General features: G+C 39.7%; 2 protein-coding genes across 2 annotated transcripts in view; one reads left to right on the top strand and one right to left on the bottom strand.

The window, feature by feature from the left end:
- LOC126162439 (phosphoribosyl pyrophosphate synthase-associated protein 2) overlaps window positions 1–21,783 on the top strand; it is a 146,025-nt gene that overhangs the window by 95,419 nt on the left and 28,823 nt on the right. The gene's annotated exons all lie outside the window — the stretch shown is intronic.
- Window positions 21,082–21,783, bottom strand: part of LOC126162440 (uncharacterized) — an 88,406-nt gene continuing 87,704 nt past the window's right edge. The window contains exon 4 of the mRNA XM_049918951.1: window positions 21,082–21,358. Coding sequence (XP_049774908.1) covers window positions 21,146–21,358 — 213 coding nt within the window. The 3' untranslated portion in view covers window positions 21,082–21,145. The remainder of the gene's footprint in view (window positions 21,359–21,783) is intronic.

Genomic DNA, 21,783 nt, shown 5'->3' with positions numbered 1-21,783 from the left:
AGCTTCAGAGTTCTACCATGTGGCATATCAGATGTTTCAGGACAGGTCATTTTCACAATATTCCAAGAGTACTCTCCACAAGATGTATCTGTCACCTGTACTGACCTAATCATTGGAAGCAGCAACACTTAGTAGACTAAATTAGAGCCTTCTCATGGATAAAAGAAATGAAATTCCTCTTTTTTTCTCGTAGAAAAGATAGAAATGGATAAAATAAAGAATGAAGATATTGGTCAGCAGCAAGAATTGAGAAAGGGCGTGCTGGTGACTATTGAACTGAAGTGAATTTGGTTGTAAGGTCATACAGAAAGAATGATTCCCAACAGTACCCCTTGAGCACACTTTTAACTGTTGGGTTCCTGGGAAGAGACCACTTTGAGTACTTCGTTATGTCTTTGAAAAGCAGATCTTCAAGTGCTTTTCAATTAAACATACAGCATCACCTATTGTGAAATAAGCACATGATGATGACTGTTGAGGAGTAGTACATACTGGAGGAGGACGCCTCAGATCATTTCATTCAAATTTTGGTAGTCAGTCACATTCAGAAAAGGGTGTACAGTTGGTTTCTAGATTTTCGTTGTGGTTTCACATATGTCAGTGGGGAATTTTGTGAAGACTGACCAAAACTGCTTGTTTCAAGAAACATTGATATTGTATGCAACATGATTGAAGAGGATTGGCATTTGACTTACTGTGGTTTTGAAGGCGTCCTTATCCTTATCTAAAACTACAGTACATTAGATTTTGCATGAACTTTTACCTAGATATCCTGATGCCACAGAATTATGCTGCTTACTGCAACACCACAGAAAAAAAAGAAAAATTAGAAAATAAATACTTTATTAAGAACATTCAAAGTGCCATCCCAGGAAATAGATTGGCCTTAAAAGCAAATAAGAAAGTTTTTGCAAGCAGCCACTGTTAATAATGCTGTTTATTTACCTAAGTAACGCCATTACTGCATTACTTGTTTCGAACTGGCAGCTTCATCTTCAGACAATTACGTTTATATTTGTTGCTTTTTACATTAGCTGTTCGCTATTTTTTCCAACAATTAATGTAAAAAACAACAACAAATGTAATGTAAACATGTGAACAATCATCTGAAGATGATCATGGTGGTGTGAAACTGGTAACTGCACTATTTGTGTAAATAATTAGTATTATTAACAGTGTCTTGTTGCTGGTTTCTTCTTTGCAAGAATCAACCTGTTTTTTTGTACACAACCATGTATTTCAAAAAGTCAGGAAGAAATTTTTTGTTCAAGATCCCATTAATAAGTCTGTAACTAGTTGAACTTGTGCCAACAAAAACTACTACTCATATATTTTAAATTTTGGAATGCCAGAGCGAAGCTCAGCTCGGCACAGAGACCATGCACCATCTTCTAATGTGTGTTTGAAAGACTTTTTTCCATGGCTTGGCACCTGCATCAAATGTAAGGACATTCAACAGAGTACTGAGAACACAGTAGTACTGAAAAGTCTGTGAAAAAATGACATTTTGAATGTTTTCCAGCTCCACTCCTCAACTGGTCTAAAGAAAAGGTCAGAAAATTCCACTGAGGAAATGTAAGATCTGTATAACCACCTTGTAACAGAGACCAAAGGTGGGTATAATCATATGAGCCAGAAACTAAGCAGCAATTTGGGTACTGCAAGATGAACTGAAATAAGCAAAAGTGGTTCATTCACTTCTGGGAAAATGTTTCATTGGTTACACCTGACTTGTTCTGACCGTTGCAAGTATGGGTAAACTTTGATGACTCATGAGCCTGATTCACATACTTACTTAATGTCATGTACTGCCTCATCACGATATGACAACAGCGTTCCTAGAGCATAAAATCAGAATTATAGTTTATGTGACAGGGTGTATGGGGTAACGTACCAATATGAGTTATCCAAAACACGTGTTTTTGATTGTAGCTTCATTTATGTGTACTGTCTCTTCAAAATTTTACTTTTATTTACTCATTGTGAACATTGTTTCTGTACTTAAAATGTTTTACAATAAATATATTAAAAACTTCTGTGCAAAATTCTGCAACATTGTTAGTACAGAAACAGTGTTCACAACACACAAATAAATGTAAACGTATGAAGATGGGGGCCAGGCATCTTAAAATGTCATCATGGAAAAATAAATATGTGAATCGAGAACAGATAACTAGTTTATTCACCAAGTTATGGTTCCTGCTGCTATTGATGAAAGTGATACATTTCATGATTAATTAGTAACTTTTGTGTCATTGTCACATACTACCAATGTTTGCGATCTTTCATTGTGTAGCACAGACATAGGCTGTAACATGTTTGTGTTATTAATACTGATCCAGGGGTGAAAATACTTCTTCCCACATCCCTTGAAGGTAGTGTGCTGTTTCCTCAGCTCTCCACAAGCATGTGAGTAGATGGACCATAACTTCATAGACAGACTGGAAACCTGTTTCTCTTTTGAAGCCATTTTGACTATTTTTCGACTGTGACTGTCTGAAGAAATATGTAAAATGTTTTTTAAATTACTGCTACCAGTCACAAACTTTGTCAACTATTGTATTACTTATTTATTTAGCAACATGTTTTGAGGGTTAAACCTCATCTTCAGGCTAAATGGCATTATAAAAACAACTTTACATTAAGGTCATGCTGATATTACATAGTCTTTTTGTAAATCCTGTGATCATCTTTGTTCTTCTGGCGTGGCAGTCTTGTTGTGATGTGTTGTGGTGTATCCATTTCCGTGGCTCTCTTGGTCACCTGATTTATTGCCTGACAATTTTCTTTTGTTCCTTTATGTCAAACAAAAACTGCATTGACACTGCTGAATCCTTCCAAAACCAGGTTTTTAATGAACCAATATCGGAGTGGAAAAATGTTTCAGAGTTGGTTTGTACAAATGCAAAAGTATATAAGTTTTAAGTTAAACATTTTGAGAAATAATAAAATGTTTTTCTTTCATTATTTTTGTAAAAATTTAACACGGTAATCGTATACAACGGTGCTTAGAGGCATGATAATTGCATTATATGACCAGTGTTATTATGTATGAAACATTGTTTATACAGTAGAAACCATTTTTTAATTGAAAACTGCTCCCTTTGAGAGATAGAGCCATGAGTGAACGTGTTCCTCTTGCAAATATTCCCATTCATGACTAACACGATTCTAGATAGTGTGAGGAAGATAGTACGGCTCAACGATCTCTATCGCCATTGATTTAGTTTCCTGAAATTATGTAAATAGTCGTCACTACCTTTATGGCGAGTGATATTGGTCCTCAAACTCATTTTAAGACACTTGTGTACCATTGTAAGTGAAACGTAAATTCTGTATTTGCTGTTTTATCAGTTTTGACACAGATGCACCATGACCAGAAGTTTCTCAACATCCCATTAAATACACCATGTGTGACAGCTTATGCACACAAAAGTAAATTAGGATTGTCCAGGTAGTAAGTTTCCAACACTTTCAAAGCTGATAAGTAGTGGTTTACAAAATGTGGGAGCACATTAGGTCTGTGGTAAAGTTTTTAGCGCACGGAGCACAGTAGCAATCAAAATTCATTATCTGCTCTGTTTGGCATTGAGATGTATGGCATGAGTAATCAGATGGAGTGGTGTTCAAACTGTTCAAGATGAAGAATGCAGTGGCCAGCTGTCTTCCATCAGTGAGGACTCATTGAGCTGATGTGCCAGCACTTTAAGGAGGACTTTTGCTTCACAATTCAGAACTCAGAAGCCGTTGCCTCTAAATATTCCATCTCTCATTACATGAAATTGTCACAGATCACCCAAACAGGCAAAAAAACATAGAAGAAGGAATGCCACTTTTGTAGTATTAATGTGCTGACCGTGATAAATTCAACATAAACAGTCACAGTTTACAAAATGTGGGATTGTTGTAATATTCCACAAACAACTAAGCAGATGCTGATGCACTGGGTTTATGGTGAATCTCCACGCAAGACCAAAAGTCATTGACATTCAGTCAGCATTGAAACTGTGCATGGCTTCTTGATGAAATGGTGCTTTAATTGTTTACTTAATTTCTAGAGGTGAAGGAATAACCGAAATATACGTATTTAGCACTCAGTATTCCAAACAAAAATGATTGCATTGCTATGGTTAACTCCATGTTGTGTATTGTATTTAATTTCTGTACATAGTAATTTTCCCATACGGTAATTCTGTTCGAAATCTTGAACTATATTTTTCTGGTGCCTTGGGATGATATATTTTCAGGAAAACGTCACTATAAATTTGCTTTAATATTCTGCATTTTTTGATGTATTGTAATCATAGATTATTTTTTTTTCCATCAGAATGAATCCTCAGACAGCTGCACAATAATGAATCTGCAGAGAATGTTAGTAAATTCATAGGGTGTTTTTCTATCAGAATGAAACCACAGACATAAATGAGCGAGTTCAAATAAGATATGACTGTATGTTCCCACAAATCTGGTCATTCTATCAACAGCTTTCACAGGAGGTGTGTCTACCTAGGTCCAGTGATAGTGCTGTTATTGTAAAGTTGAAACATAATGGAAGCACCAAACCCTAGTCATTGTCCTGATAGGATTCAGAAATCAACTGACAGGCCCATGGAATTGTGAAAGTGTGTTTCTAAAGGAATTCTGCCCTGAGTGGCACGGTTTTTAAGATACTGGACTGGGATCTGGGAGAAGTGGGGGTTCCAGTAGGCCTACCAAATTGATATGTTCTACAATTTCTGTGAACCACTTGTGGTAAACGCTGTGGAAAAAGAAATGAGGGGAAAAAATGAAAGGTTTTTATACTTTCTTATCTTAAGCCCTACAAAACTCCAGGACCCAGTGAAATGCCTGTCTGGCTATATACCAGATTTGCAACTTAGTTAGCCCCCTCTTTTAACTGCAGTACGTAGGAGAGCCCTGAAACAAAGGATCATGTCCAGTAAATAGAAGAAAACATAGGTTGCACTCATCTTCATGAATGTCAGCAGGCATGATCCACAAAATTACCATTCAGTATCCTTGATGTCAATTTGTTGTAGATTTTTAGAAAATATTCTGTGTTCATATGTAATTAGGTATCTCAAACGGAATGACCTCCTCCGTGCAAACCAGCACGGATCCCGAAAACATTGATCATGTGAAACGCAATTCACACATTCCTCACATGACAGCCTGAAAGCCATGGATCAAGACAGTAAGGTAGCTACAGTATTTCTTCACTTCCAAAAAGCGTTTGACTCGGTACCACACCTATGCTTATTATTGAAAGTATAATCATGTGAGGTATCAAGTGAAATTTGTGACTGGATTGAGGATTTCTTGAAAGAGACAACGCAGTATGTTATCTGGGATGGACAGTAATCGACACATGTAGAAGTAACTTCAGTTGTGCCCCAGGTCAGTGTTTTGGGACTCTTGCTCTTAATGTTGTATATTAATGATCTTGCAGACATTGTTTCGTAGTAACCTCAGGCTTTTCAGAATGTAATGTTCCCTGTGTTTCATGGTTATTTTTGGAAGTCTGGGTTTTCAGAAGCTGTAATTGTTAAATTTATGTAGTTCTCCTTGATTCTCAATTATGACTGTATGAATCTGTGACCTAGTACTTCGAATACTTCTGTTACTGGTGGAAGTTAAATTATTTAGCTCAATATCTAATTAATTTGAAATAAATATGATGCTTCTCAGGTCAGTGTACCATATATTCTTGAAGTACAATACAATTAGCTCCTCATGATAAACAGTTCTTTTTACAGGAACGTTACCATAAAACTTATAATTCTGAATATCAAAGTGAACATTATGTGAATGAAACAATTTACAATCTTTGACCGTTATTTCCTATTGATATCAGCTTTATTTTCATTTTCAGTAATTTTTTATATCCCTATGGTCAAACTCAGATAAGTCTCTTCTTTTTTAAATACAACATGGGAGTCAGCCTAAAAAATATATTGTATTCTAGCTTTGTAGAGACTTTCAATAACACCTCTTTCCTCAGAAGTACATCTTCTGTACCAACAGTTTCCTCAGAGGTGGTGTCCTTATGTATATTATTCCTGCCTTTCGTCAGTATAGGTATAGGTTATCGATCCTGTATCTCCTTCTGTGTCTCATTAAATTAGGGTACAGCATCTTTCAACCACACCACCAAAATGGTCAATTACGCGCAGTACTTAGTTACAACATGGTCAGCTGCCTGTGAGGCAATTATTAACATAGTCCAACAGAAGGGTATTAAAGGGGCACCATTTACCACTCAGCTGTGTAGTGTGGTGGTGCTCTACAGTGCAGTAACTCGTTCAGCAATGCACGCACATCAGGAGAAGACAGAAATGGTTCTCATCCATATGGCAGGCCTAACTCAATGGGAAAAGGCAGCAGCAGAATACCACAGGTAGTATCAAAACCAATCTAAGCCTAATCACAGAATGATTTGTTGAAGTCTACAGGCAGTGTTCATGACAAGATGTTCCAGATAACACACACAGCAAGGGGGGGTTACATAACTGGTAGCTGTACAATGATACCGTGAATGGTTTGAAGAAAGACGCACTCACAGCAGAATCTTGAAGCTGGCATTGTTGTCAGTGATGAAGCTAGTTTCCATTTGAATGGAAGGATGAATAGACATAACATTATCTATTGGGCAAGTGACAATCCCCATATCACTTTCAATGCATATTCTCAGAGTAAACCTAGGTTAAATCTGTGGCATGGCATTATGTGGGGATGACGTCATTGGTTCCATATTTTTTGCACACTTCAAACATCATCTTGAGGAAATCTTATTACCCAATTTGGTCTGGTTGATGGGGTCCAGTGGAATGCCAACCTAGGTTGCCAGACATGGTGCCACTGAATTTATCCCTTTGGAATCATCTCAAGTTTGCAGGTACACCACCACCCCCAAGAACATTAACTGACCTGCAGGAGAACATCACCAGAACCTGTACAGAAAATTGAGCAGGGTGGCGCAGTGGTTAGCACACTGGACTCGCATTCGGGAGGACAATGATTCAAACCCGTATCTAGCCATCCTTATTTAAGTTTTCTGTGTTTTCCCTAAATCGTTTCAGGCAAATGCCGGGATGGTTCCTTTGAAAGGGCATGGCCGATTTCCTTCCCTATCCATCCCCAATCCGAGCTTGTGATCCATCTCTAAAAACCTTGTAATAGACCTTGTAAGACCTGTACAGAAATACCAACAGCGATGTTATGGTCAGAGCTCATCAGTGTGTGTCACTGTATTCAGATGCGTAGATATGTCATCTACAGGATGACAATCGGTTTGAACACTCTGCATTAGATATATGTGCAAACAACTGATGGCATATTGTTGTTGCATTGTTTCTCGTCATCATTGACTGATGATATAATATTTTGTTTGTACATTTAAACCACATCTGTAGCATACTTTTGTCTCTTTGTGTTTCCACTATCTCCACTAATTACAACTTTATCCTATGGGCCAAGACTACTGAGTCAACAACGTAAACTTTGTCCTATGGGACATGACTTTTGGATCACTCCCGATATTGTGTGTTGTAAATAACATAAGAGTAAGGAGACCATTCACCAAGTAGTAAAAGCATTGAGTCGCCGACAGGCACACACGACAGAGAAAGAAAACTTGCTAGCTTTCGCATTAAATCCTTTGTTCACACACTGTGGCTCTACATCATGCTCGCTGGAACACAATGCTGGCAGGTGGACTAGGGTGGAATAGTGCCTGTGTCGGATGGGTGAACGGGAGAAAAGAGAGAGGTGGGAGGTAGGGAGTGTGGTTGGGGGTGGGTAGCCAGCAGCTCAGGAGGTGGCAGCAGGTTCGTTGGCTTGGTTTGAAGAAAGACATGAGGGAGGGGTGGCAGGAGTGATGCCCAAGTACTGGAACCAGTGGGGTGTGGTGCATGAGGAAGGTGACTTGGAGACATGGATTTGGAAGGGGTGACTTGGGTGGCTTACCCCCATGAACCATGGACCTTGCCGTTGGTGGGGAGGCTTGCGTGCCTCAGCGATACAGATAGCCGTACCGTAGGTGCAACCACAACGGAGGGGTATCTGTTGAGAGGCCAGACAAACGTGTGGTTCCTGAAGAGGGGCAGCAGCCTTTTCAGTAGTTGCAGGGGCAACAGTCTGGATGATTGACTGATCTGGCCTTGTAACATTATCCAAAACGGCCTTGCTGTGCTGGTACTGCGAATGGCTGAAAGCAAGGGGAAACTACAGCCGTAATTTTTCCCGAGGGCATGCAGCTTTACTGTATGGTTAAATGATGTTGGCATCCTCTTGGGTAAAATATTCCGGAGGTAAAATAGTCCCCCATTCAGATCTCAGGGCGGGGACTACTCGAGAGGATGTCGTTATCAGGAGAAAGAAAACTGGCGTTCTACGGATCGGAGTGTGGAATGTCAGATCCCTTAATCGGGCAGGTGGATTAGAAAATCTAAAAAGGGAAATGGATAGGTTAAAGTTAGATATAGTGGGAATTAGTGAAGTTCGGTGGCAGGAGGAACAAGACTTCTGGTCAGGTGACTACAGGGTTATAAACACAAAATCAAATAGGGGTAATGCAGGAGTAGGTTTAATAATGAATAGGTAAATAGGAATGCGGGTAATCTACTACAAACAGCATAGTGAACACATTATTATGGCCAAGATAGACATGAAGCCCACACCTACCACAGTAGTACAAGTTTATATGCCAACTAGCTCTGCAGATGACGAAGAAATTGAAGAAGTGTATGATGAAATAAAAGATATTATTCAGATAGTGAAGGGAGGTGAAAATTTAATAGTCATGGCTGACTGGAATTCGTCAGTAGGAAAAGGGAGAGAAGGAAACATAGTAGGTGAATATGGATTGGGGGTAAGAAACGAAAGAGGCAGCCGCCTGGTAGAATTTTGCACAGAGCGCAACCTAATCATAGCTAACACTTGGTTCAAGAATCATAAAAGAAGATTGTATACATGGAAGAATCCTGGAGATACTAGAAGGTATCAGATAGATTATATAATGGTAAGACAGAGATTTAGGAACAAGGTTTTAAATTGTAAGACATTTCCAGGGGCAGATGTGGACTCTGACCACAATCTATTGGTTATGAACTGTAGATTAAAAACTGAAGAAACTGCAAAAAGGTGGGAATTTAAGGAGGTGGGACCTGGATAAACTGACTAAACCAGAGGTTGTACGGAGTTTCAGGGAGAGCATAAGGGAACAACTGACAGGAATGGGGGAAAGAAATACAGTAGAAGAAGAATGGGTAGCTCTGAGGGATGAAGTAGTGAAGGCAGCAGAGGATCAAGTAGGTAAAAAGACGAGGGCTAGTAGAAATCCTTGGGTAACAGAAGAAATATTGAATTTAATTCATGAAAGGGGAAAATATAAAAATGCAGTAAATGAAGCAGGCAAAAAGGAATACCAACGTCTCAAAAATGAGATCGACAGGAAGTGCAAAATGGCTAAGCAGGGTTGGCAAGAGTACAAATGTAAGGATGTAGAGGCTTATCTCACTAGGGGTAAGATAGATACTGCCTATAGGAAAATTAAAGAGACCTTTGGAGAAAAGAATATGAATATCAAGAGCTCAGATGGAAACCCAGTTCTAAGCAAAGAAGGGAAAGCAGAAAGGTGGAAGCAGTGTATAGCGGGTCTATACAAGGGCGATGTACTTGAGGACAATATTATGGAAATGGAAGAGGATGTAGAGGAAGATGAAATGGGAGATACGATACTGCGTGAAGAGTTTGACAGAGCACTGAAAGACCTGAGTCGAAACAAGGCCCCGGGAGTAGACAACATTCCATTAGAACTACTGACAGCCTTGGGAGAGCCAGTCCTGACAAAACTCTACCATCTGGTGAGCAAGATATATGAGACAGGTGAAATACCCTCAGACTTCAAGAAGAATATAATAATTCCAATCCCAAAGAGAGCAGGTGTTGACAGATGTGAAAATTACCGAACTATCAGTTTAATAAGTCACGGCTGCAAAATACTAACATGAATTCTTTACAGACGAATGGAAAAACTAGTAGAAGCCGACCTCGGGGAAGATCAGTTTGGATTCCGTAGAAATATTGGAACACGTCAGGCAATACTGACCCTACGACTTATCTTAGAAGCTAGATTAAGGAAAGGCAAACCTACATTCCTAGTATTTGTAGACTTAGAGAAAGGTTTTGACAATGTTGACTGGAATACACTCTTTCAAATTCTGAAGGTGGCAGGGGTAAAATATAGGGAGCGAAAAGCTATTTACAATTTGTACAGAAACCAGATGGCAGTTATAAGAGTCGAGGGACATGAACGGGAAGCAGTGGTTGGGAAGGGAGTGAGACGGGGTTGCAGCCTCTCCCCGATGTTGTTCAATCTGTATATTGAGCAAGCAGTAAAGGAAACAAAAGAAAAATTTGGAGTAGGTATTAAAATCCATGGAGAAGAAATAAAAACTTTAAGGTTCACAGATGACATTGTAATTCTGTCAGAGACAGCAAAGGACTTGAAAGAGCAGTTGAATGGAATTGATAGTGTCTTGAAAGGAGGATATAAGATGAACATCAACAAAAGCAAAACAAGGATAATGGAATGTAGTCAAATTAATTCGGGTGATGCTGAGGGAATTAGATTAGGAAATGAGACACTTAAAGTAGTAAAGTAGTTTTGCTATTTGGGGAGCAAAATAACTGATGATGGTTGAAGTAGAGAGGATATAAAATGTAGACTGGCAATGGCAAGGAAAGTGTTTCTGAAGAAGAAAAATTTGTTAACATTGAGTATAGATTTAAATGTCACGAAGTCGTTTCTGAAAGTATTTGTATGGAGTGTAGCCATGTATGGAAGTGAAACATGGACGATAAATAGTTTGGACAAGAAGAGAATAGAAGCTTTCAAAATGTGGTGCTACAGAAGAATGCTGAAGATTAGATGGGTAGAACACATAACTAATGAAGAAGTATTGAATAGGATTGGGGAGAAGAGAAGTTTGTGGCACAACTTACTAGAAGAAGGGATCGGTTGGTAGGACATGTTCTGAGGCATCAAGGGATCACCAGTTTAGTATTGGAGGGCAGCGTGGAGGGTAGAAATCGTAGAGGGAGACCAAGAGATGAATACACTAAGCAGATTCAGAAGGATGTAGGTTACAGTAGGTACTGGGAGATGATGAAGCACAGGATAGAGTAGCATGGAGAGCTGCACCAAGCCAGTCTCAGGACTGAAGACCACAACAACAACGACTTGGGTGGAGGGTATGGGGACAGTGGGTTAATGGAAAGAGGCCAAGAGGGATACAGGAGTGAAGGATAACTTCCACCAGCATAGTTCAGAGGAGCTGTTGAGTTAGAGGAGGATACAGATGGCCCAGTTTTTGAAGCAGCAGCTGAATGTTGTCCCACTGGGAGGTCATCTTTGTTCTTACTCATAGTTTGGCAGTGGCCATTCATTCTGGTGGACAGCTGGTCAGTTGTCATACCAACATAAAAAGCTGTGCGGTGACTGCATCAGAGTTGGTGTATAACATGGCTGCTTTCTCAGCTGGGCCTGCCTTTGATGGTGTAGAGTAAATCTGTGACAGGGCAAGTAGGAAGGATGGATGGACTGGCAGGTCTTGCACGTGGGTCTCGCATAGGGATGTGATCATTGTGGCAAGGGGTTGGGAGTGGAAGTGTGATAGGGATGGACTAGCATGTTGTGTAGTTTGGATTAGTGATGGAGTTTCACTTTGGGAAGGGTGGGAGGATTTTGGGTAGGATGTCCCTCATTCCTGGGCACGATGGAAGATAATCAAAGCCCTGGCAATGGATATGCTTCACTTATTTCTGTCCAGGTATAGTGGGTGATGATGGGGTTGTTCCTTTGTACCTAACAAGGGGTCATTGGAGGTTTAGAGGTATGTGAGAATATGGCACAGGAAATCTGTTTTGTGGACTAGGTGTGGTTTTTTTTTTTTGGTGGGTGGCGGGTGGGGGGGGGGGGGGTTGTTAATGCACGTTGTGGGGGCTCTCGTGAAACAGACCTTCAGCATCCTGGGAAACGGAGTTCTCATCGCTGCAGATACACTGTCCATGGGTGGCCATGTTGCTTGGGAGAAATTTTTTTGTATGAAAGGGATGACAGCTGTCAAAATACGAATGCTGTTGATGGTTAGTGGATATTAATATGCACGTAAGTATGGATATAGCTATTGGAGAGCTGGAGGTCCATGTCCACAAAAGTGGCACATTGTGTTGAAGAGGACCAGGTGAAGCATATGGGAGAGATGTTGAGGTTGTGAAGGAGTGGGGATAGAGTGTCATGGCCCAGAGTCCAGATTGTGAAGGTATTATCAATGAACCTGAACAGATGAAGGGTTTGGGGTTTTGAGAGGCTAGAATAGTGCTGTGCCTTAGCTGTGGAATTCAGTGACAGAATAGACTGTCAAGGGGAATATGATTCTGACAACAATGAAAGAAAGCCTTTACGTAGTGGTATCTCATGGTAGATGGCACAGCATGCAAATGGGCGTGTGTGGTGGAGGGTACTTATGTGAGTTTGTGTTTGTGACAGTGACGTTCGGAGTTGGTGTTGCAATGGTCCATGGTCCGTGACTGTTTCGTTGGTTAGGCTCAGGCAATTAGCATGCTTTGATAGCAAAATGTCTATAAGTGTTCCTGAAAACATTTTAGGCAGGCTTCTGACACGGTGGAACAGTTATGAGTTCTTTCTTGCTGTATGGCCATGGTAGTGCTCCTGTCCACTAAACAAGAGCAGTTGCAGAGTGGTACAGAGATAATAAGTTGCTGGATTGGCAGGCTGGAAATTGTTATCTGGGTCGCTTGAAAGTGTTTGGATACACTAATGTGCAGTTGCGTGCCACTTCTTGTCGTCCAGTATGCCAAGAATAGTTATTTCACACTGGGGTTTGGGAGGCCATTGGCTACATGGTGAGTATTTAAAGCTGTAAATATTAATGTGTAGATCAGGGGCGGGCAAACGTTGCACGCGGCTCATGAGCGCACAGTGTTGCACTTGTGCTGCTCGCGTGCAATCGTCGACTGGGGCAGTGGCGACAGCTGGCAGGTTGCAGTATAGTAGTACCAGGCTAAGCTACGGATGTTGATGTGAAGCGACCACTACGTAGTGAACATTGTATTTCAGGAACTGGAAAATGCAGAGTGAATCAAGGAAACGGAGAAGTGGAGATTTGCTATCTTTTAAAAAGGAATGGGAGAATCATTTTTTCTTTATCCAAAAACGTGAAAATTTGAAATGTTTAGTATGTGGCAGTATTCTTGCTGTTCAGCTGAAGTTAAGTATTGAACGCCATTATAATAAATTTCACAAGGACGAGTACAATTTATTGTCGGATTCTGACCAGATGGGGAACTGACTGAGCTTAAGAAGAGCGATCTGATGACACTAAATGAATCTGGCATAAGTTGCTGTTGTCACAAGAGATCTATGACTTTCTTTCATCATGTCTCTCATCTAACTGATTTAACATTTTATGGAGCAAGGGTTTCAATTTTTCAGTATGACAACAATGATAGCCCAGTGGTAGTGCAAGTTATAAGATTGCGCTTAATATAGCGAGAGCTGGAAAACTATTTGCAGAAGGACAGTTTATAAAGGAGTGCATCAGTGATACTGCTGATTTACTTTGCCCACTGGATGCAAATCAGTTTCGAGCTATCACTCTTTCTCGGCGGATTGTAAGTCATTGTATAAGTGCCAAAGCAGGTGACGTTTACCGTCAATTAAGGGATGCAGTGCAGGAGTTTATTGCATTTTCCATTGCACTTGCTGAGTCCACAGATATTTCAGACACCACGCAATTAGTGATTTATGTCTGCGGCGTGGACACTGCTCTGTACATAACAGAGGATTTTTTTTAGATATTATATCTTTAAAAAGCACAACCACTGGCGCGGACATCCTAAAAGCCATTGAAGAAGCTGTTGATTCAGCTGGCTTAAACTGGGAACGTTTGGTGTCAATGGCAACAATGAAAGGGGATTTGTTGGATTACTAAGAAAAAAGTTACAGCGTACAGAAGAATCATTGTACAGCATCCACTATATTTTGCACCAAGAAGTACTCTGTGGAAAAGCAGAAAAACTGGGGGACGTCATGCAAGTGGTTATTCCGGCAGTTAATTATTTGAGATCCCATGGACCTACACAGTTTCACACATATTTAGCTGAAATTGGGGAAGAGTACAGTGACATACCATACCACAGTGAAGTCCGCTGGCTTAGCTGCGGTAATGTACTCAAAAGATTTTTTGAGCTGAGAATACCAATAAATCAGCTTTTAAAGGACAAAGGAAGGTATGACCCGAAGTTAGAAGATTCAGAGTGAGTTGCCGACCTTGCATTTTTAGTGGACATTACTGGACACATGAATGCATTGGACACAAGTTCGCAAGGAGAAAATCAGCTAATTTGTGAAGTGGCTGAAAAGGTGCAAGCTTTCACTAGCAAGCTTGAGCTGTGGGAACGACAGCTCTTGTCAGGGAATGCAGTGCATTTCCCTACTCTGTCTACTGTGCGAGAACAGAATTGCGAAGAATATGTTTCCGTACTTAGTGCAATAAAAGAGGAATTTCTCAAGCAATTTGAGGATATATTATATTTATCCCAAGCTTTTGAATCGTTCTCGAGACCATTTGCTGTTTTTGTAGATGATATTCATCCCAATTTACCAATGGAATTAATAGATCTACAGTGTAATTCTCATCTGAGAGATAAGTTCCTTTTAGCAAGACATGTAATAGACTTTTATCACGACTTTCCACAGCAAGAGTTTTATCGTCTCCATCGTGAAGCCACAAAGATAATGTCAATGTTTGGCTCAACATACGTTTGTGAGAGATTTTTTTCTGTTATGAAAATTAATAAGCCTCGGTTAAGAGCAAACATCAGTGATGAAAATGTACGTAACTGTTTGTGTTTGTCTGTATGTAGAAATTTTGTTCCAGACATTAAAAATATTGTAAACTCCACCTGTGATAATTAAATACAAAGTATCAAAGGTAATAGATACCCTTTCAAACAATGATTTCTTTCAAGCACTCCTACTAACCTTGTTCCTTCATTCAATAAAGCAAGCTAGGAAACAAAATGCATTACAGAGGAAGGAACAGAGAAGACGGTATGGTGGGGAGGGGAGAGAAGTGGGTGGCCAGCTTGCTCCTGTGAGCATGCAGAACACCTGTTAACTGCACACGTGCAAGTGCATCGCACACGTGCAGGATTCCTGCCCACCCCTAGTGTAGATGGTGTCCTCATGGTGGAAAGCTCTGTGGTTAAGTGTTGGATTACAAATCCAAAGTTCTGGGGTTCAGTGCTTGGTTGTCCCTAGTATTGCTTCTGCTGCCCCTGACAGTGATTTGTTAATGTGAATATTGCCATGTTATGTAGTTTAGAATCCATGGGGTCCTCTATAACTGGCTGTGAAGTCTGACAGGAGGTAACAGAAAAACAAGGACATATCACAGCTGATAGGATGACATCTGGTAAAGTTCTGTTCTTTTCTAAGTAACCTTCATGTAAGGACAGCTTTAATTTTTTATGATAGAAAGAGAAAATGCATGGCATTAAGTCAGATGAATGGATTGTTGTACTCTACAATATAGTAATGTGATTCACTGTGTTGTTGTTGTGGTCTTCAGTCCTGAGACTGGTTTGATGCAGCTCTCCATGCTACTCTGTCCTGTGCAAGCTTCTTCATCTCCCAGTACCTACTGCAACCTACATCCTTCTGAAGCTGCTTAGTGTATTCATCTCTTGGTCTCCCCCTACGATTTTTACCCTCCACGCTGCCCTCCAATATTAAATTGGTGATCCCTTGATGCCTCAGAACATGTCCTACCAATCGATCCCTTCTTCTAGTCAAGTTGGGCCACAAACTTCTCTTCTCCCCAATCCTATTCAATACTTCCTCATTAGTTATGTGATCTACCCATCTAATCTTCAGCATTCTTCTGTAGCACCACATTTCGAAAGCTTCTATTCTCTTCTTGCCCAAACTATTTACCGTCCATGTTTCACTTCCATACATGGCTACACTCCATACAAATACTTTCAGAAATGACTTCCTGACACTTAAATCTATACTCGATGTTAACAAATTTCTCTTCTTCAGAAACGCTTTCCTTGCCATTGCCAGTCTACATTTTATATCCTCTCTACTTCGACCATCATCAGTTATTTTGCTCCCCAAATAGCAAAACTCCTTTACTACTTTAAGTGTCTCATTTCCTAATCTAATTCCCTCAGCGTCACCTGACTTAATTCGACTACATTCCATTATCCTCGTTTTGCTTTTGTTGATGTTCATCTTATATCCTCCTTTCAAGACACTGTCCATTCCGTTCAACTGCTCTTCCAGGTCCTTTGCTGTCTCTGACAGAATTACAATGTCATCGGCAAACCTCAAGGTTTTTATTTCTTCTCCATGGATTTTAATACCTACTCCAAATTTTTCTTTTGTTTCCTTTACTGCTTGCTCAATATACAGATTGAATAACATCGGGATGAGGCTACAACCCTGTCTCACTCCCTTCCCATCCACTGCTTCCCGTTCATGTCACTTGACTCTAATAATTGCCATCTGGTTTCTGTACAAATTGTAAATAGTCTTTCGCTCCCTGTATTTTACCCCTGACACCTTTAGACTTTGAAAGAGTGTATTCCAGTCAACATTGTCAAAAGCTTTCTCTAAGTCTACAAATGCTAGAAACGTAGGTTTGCCTTTCCTTAATCTTTCTTCTAAGATAAGTCGTAAGGTCAGTATTGCCTCACGTGTTCCAGTATTTCTACGGAATCCAAACTGATCTTCCCCGAGGTCGGCATCTACTAGTTTTTCCATTCGTCTGTAAAGAATTCGTGTTAGTATTTTGCAGCTGTGGCTTATTAAACTGATTGTTCGGTAATTTTCACATCTGTCAACACCTGCTCTCTTTGGGATTGGAATTATTATATTTTTCTTGAAGTCTGAGGGTATTTCGCCTGTTTCATACATCTTGCTCACTAGATGGTAGAGTTTTGTCAGGACTGGCTCTCCCAAGGCCGTCAGTAGTTCCAATAGAATGTTGTCTACTCCGGGGGCCTTGTTTCGATTCAGGTCTTTCAGTGCTCTGTCAAACTCTTCATGCAGTATCGTATCTCCCATTTCATCTTCATCTACATCCTCTTCCATTTCCATAATATTGTCCTCAAGTACATCACCCTTGTATAGACCCTGTATATACTCCTTCCACCTTTCTGCTTTCGCTTCTTTGCTTAGAACTGGGTTTCCATCTGAGCTCTTGATGTTCATACAAGTGGTTCTCTTATCTCCAAAGGTCTCTTTAATTTTCCTGTAGGCAGTATCTATCTTACCCCTAGTGAGATAAGCCTCTACATCCTTACATTTGTCCTCTAGCCACCCCTGCTTAGCCATTTTGCAATTCCTGTCGATCTTATTTTTGAGACGTTGGTATTCCTTTTTGCCTGCTTCATTAACTGCATTTTTATATTTTCTCCTTTCATCAATTAAATTCAATATTTCTTCTGTTACCCAAGGATTTCTAAGAGCCCTGGTCTTTGTACCTACTTGATCCTCTGCTGCCTTCACTACTTCATCCCTCAAAGCTACCCATTCTTCTTCTACTGTATTTCTTTCCCCCATTCCTGTCAATCGTTTCCTTATGCTCTCCCTAAAACTCTGTACAACCTCTGGTTCTTTCAGTTTATCCAGGTCCCATCTCCTTAAATTCCCACCTTTTTGCAGTTTCTTCAGTTTTAGTCTACAGGTCATAACCAATAGATTGTGGTCAGAGTCCACATCTGCCCCTGGAAATGTCTTACAATTTAAAACCTGGTTCCTAAATCTCTGTCTTACCATTATATAATCTATCTGATACCTTTTAGTACCTCCAGGGTTCTTCCATGTATACAGCCTTCTATCATGATTCTTAAACCAAGTGTTAGCTATAATTAAGTTGTGCTCTGTGCAAAATTCTACCAGGCGGCTTCCTCTTTCATTTCTTAGCCCCAATCCATATTCACCTACTATGTTTCCTTCTCTCCCTTTTCCTACACTCGAATTCCAGTCACCCATGACTATTAAATTTTCGTCTCCCTTCACTATCTGAATAATTTCTTTTATATCATCATACATTTCTTCAATTTCTTCATCAGCTGCAGAGCTAGTTGGCATATAAACTTGTACTACTGTAGTAGGCGTGGGCTTCGTGTCTGTCTTGGCCACAATGCGTTCACTATGCTGTTTGTAGTAGCTTACCAGTATTCCTATTTTCCTATTCATTATCCATTTCCCTTTTTAGATTTTCTATCCTACCTGCCCGATTAAGGGATCTGACATTCCACGCTCCGATCCGTAGGACGCCAGTTTTCTTTCTTCTGATAACGACATCCTCTTGAGTAGTCCCCGCCCGGAGATCCGAATGGGGGACTATTTTACCTCCGGAATATTTTACCCAAGAGGATGCCATCATCATTTAATCATACAGTAAAGCTGCATGCCCTCGGGAAAAATTACGGCCGTAGTTTCCCCTTGCTTTCAGCCGTTTGCAGTACCAGCACAGCAATGCCGTTTTGGTTATTGTTACAAGGCCAGATCAGTCAATCATCCAGACTGTTGCCCTTGCAACTAATGAAAAGGCTGCTGCCCCTCTTCAGGAACCACACGTTTGTCTGGCCTCTCAACAGATACCCCTCCGTTGTGGTTGTACCTACAGTATGGCCATCTGTATCGCTGAGTGATTCACTACCAATTCACTACCAATATTAAAAATACTACTAAGTTCTTGTTATATGGAAAACTTGTATGCAGTTATAGTTGTGTGCTATTTATTGTTAATAGAGATAAAAAAAATTCTACCAAAAATATGCAAATTTCTTACTCATAGTAACTGACATCATTATGGACTTGAAGAATAAAGGGATATACTGGACTATCAAAAAGAAAATAGAAGATTAATTATATTAATTAAAAGCTTTCCATCTTATGCATGCCTGAAAGAAATTGTTTACTACATTTACATCCAGCTGGTGTTACAATACTGTGTAGCATCATATTCCACACAGCTGCTCCCTCTAAATATTGCAAATTACACTTCTGCTGTTCTAGAAAGCATCTGTTCACTTGTTGCATTAATTACAGTTACAGTTCATAAACCAGTAGTTACATGTGCATCTCAAAAAGATGTTAATTATTCTAATAACCATTCCAGCTTAGAGCAAATAATGGCCTTTGGTTCTTGGGAAAACAAGAATTCCAGTAATTAATTGTAAAAGGAACATAATTTACATTATATTGAAACAAAGAAGCATTTTAGGATAACACAGACCCATATATAAAACACACTTTGCTACAGTACTGCCAGCTCCAGTGATTAAGGCAATTGCCACAATACCGATGTAACCATCTGTGGAAGTCGGTTCTCCTTGTACTTGCAAGTGTGTGTGAGAGAATAGGTTAACCGCTAAATCTCTCATACTGAAAGAAGACAGCGCCCAGTGAATCATCTCCTCCAAAATAAGATGAAGGAAATCTCAGTAAATGTAATAGAGAGAAAGAAATGAACAGCCTATCTTCCAATGTGCCAGTGATGTCTGATACTGATGATTATCTCATGATGAAGCTGTAATGAGTGAGCCACCCAGCCACACCAACCCTCTGTACTTAGTGATTCTTTCTCCATCAAAATGGAAAGGTAAAAGAAACAAATATCCCAACATTAAATGACTGTCATCATACAGGGGAATATATAAATGGCTTTAGGTCTCATGTGGATAAACTGAAGCTCCTACTGCAGGAAAAGCTACTTTCTCTACCTCTCCAAAAGATACATTTTGAAGCTCCCTGGGCACCTGTATTACCGGTGCATAAACCTCACAGAAAAGACTGCGATAACAGTGAAAGGCAGAGTAGTTGTCTTTGTCAATGTATCCTTTCGTAAGCCCTATTTTCTTAACCACAATGCCATGAACTGCTGCTATCTTGCATTTAAGTATGCTCCCTAAGACCATCACCAAATGAACCATCACATGCCTCAGATGCCTAGTGGTTGAGAAGAGCCTCTTGTCAGGAAACACACATGAAATGATGCATGTCAACATACCATCTGGATTATTCCATTGACCTCGCCTGCTCTGTGGTTATTGCAGTTGCTATGGCTCCTTTGTGAGTCCTGATGAGGGATATTCACATCAGTGACAACTTCCCAATATAATGTACTTACCGGTAAAAAAAAGCCTGAAAACAGACTGCTAAAATGGACCTGTGCCAAGGCAAACAGGATTGGCTGAATTTGAGAAACATGACTCTGCCGTATAACATCTTCTGAGAGCCACAGCTGCAAAGACATGCAGAAGAACAAACTTAATTTTAACTGTAAAAATTATGAGATCTACAATCGGTTCTTCTTTGTATTGGAAACTCAAGCTATATGGACTGCCTCTCATGACACCACTGCAGAACTAGATATGATTCATTACAGCACACTAAAACAGTTATATTTGACATCAAATAAAATACTTTTTCACCAAAATTTGGTCTGAGAGCTTATATTCAGGCTCAGGGAGAGAAGCTGACCAGTTCACCACCAGCAATACATGGTAAGTATTTGATATTGCTAGCCACTTGTGCTGGCAAAAGTCAGAAAAAGCTCTAAATGATCATTGACTAAAGGTCATGAGACAAGCTCCAACAGACAGCACATCAGTTTTGTGAAACAAAAAGAGGTACAAAGGGTGTTTATACTAAAGGTAATAAAATGCTCCCTCATTATTTCAACTATTAACAAATTTTAGCTACCACTAATTTTATTTATTAAATACAGTTAAGTGTATAATTTTTCCATTTGCCTGAAAACAAGTTGCATCATTTGCTTAAGTGTCATTGGTAACAACTGTTACATCATTGAGTACCATTGAGCCCCATGAATACTTTTGAACAAAAACACTTGCTTTTCTCATATGGAATTTGCCACATTATGAACCCATAAATGATGAAATACAAAAGAGAAGCAATTAGTTCAGTTAGTAGAATTTTAGTAATCTTAATTAAAATGATAATAATAAAACATATTAATAATTATGGTTTAATTTTCAGTACAATGTACACTGTGTATCTTTGTTCAGTATAGTAATGTTATTCGTCTTCCTCCTCCTCCTCTTCATCCTCATCCTCCAACTCTTCACACTTTTTTTTCTTTTCAATTGGAAGCCTAATAACATGGATTTTAAGACTTAGTATTTCTTCGGTGCCAATTGTGAGGACTATAACTACTCTCCATTCATCTCCATCAAGTTTCTTTGGGAAAACAGTTTCCATTACAGTGAACTGATTGAGAATAACATCATTCTGAAAAATAAAGACAATAATTAAATTCATGACATATAAATAAAAATAGTAATATACACTAAGAAGGACAGCATGTTTCTAGCTCCACCAGTAGCGCCTGCACAACCCAAGTAAGCCAGTCCATCAGGTTACACAGAAACTTCTGATGCTTTAAACAAATCTGCATGAAGTCCTCAAAACACAGGCTGTATACACACAAAGCCAAGAAACAAGTCAACTTTGTAGGGAGATGAGTTACTCCAAAAATACTTCTACAATCTTCACCGGCCATCATGCTTTTAATTTATTCTTATGAGGCTACGTCAAGAATCATATTTATGCCACTAAAGTTTATGATCTTCAAGATCCCAGGGATTGGACTGTTGACCAACTTTAGAAATGTTGGAGTAAATAGGATACAAGCTGAATATAGTCTAGGCATCCTT

This window comes from Schistocerca cancellata, chromosome 2 (genome assembly GCF_023864275.1).
Source record: "Schistocerca cancellata isolate TAMUIC-IGC-003103 chromosome 2, iqSchCanc2.1, whole genome shotgun sequence".
In the NCBI taxonomy this organism is placed as follows: domain Eukaryota; kingdom Metazoa; phylum Arthropoda; class Insecta; order Orthoptera; family Acrididae; genus Schistocerca; species Schistocerca cancellata.
Note: the sequence above shows the minus strand (reverse complement) of the source record. Positions and strands in the feature narration are given on the sequence as shown.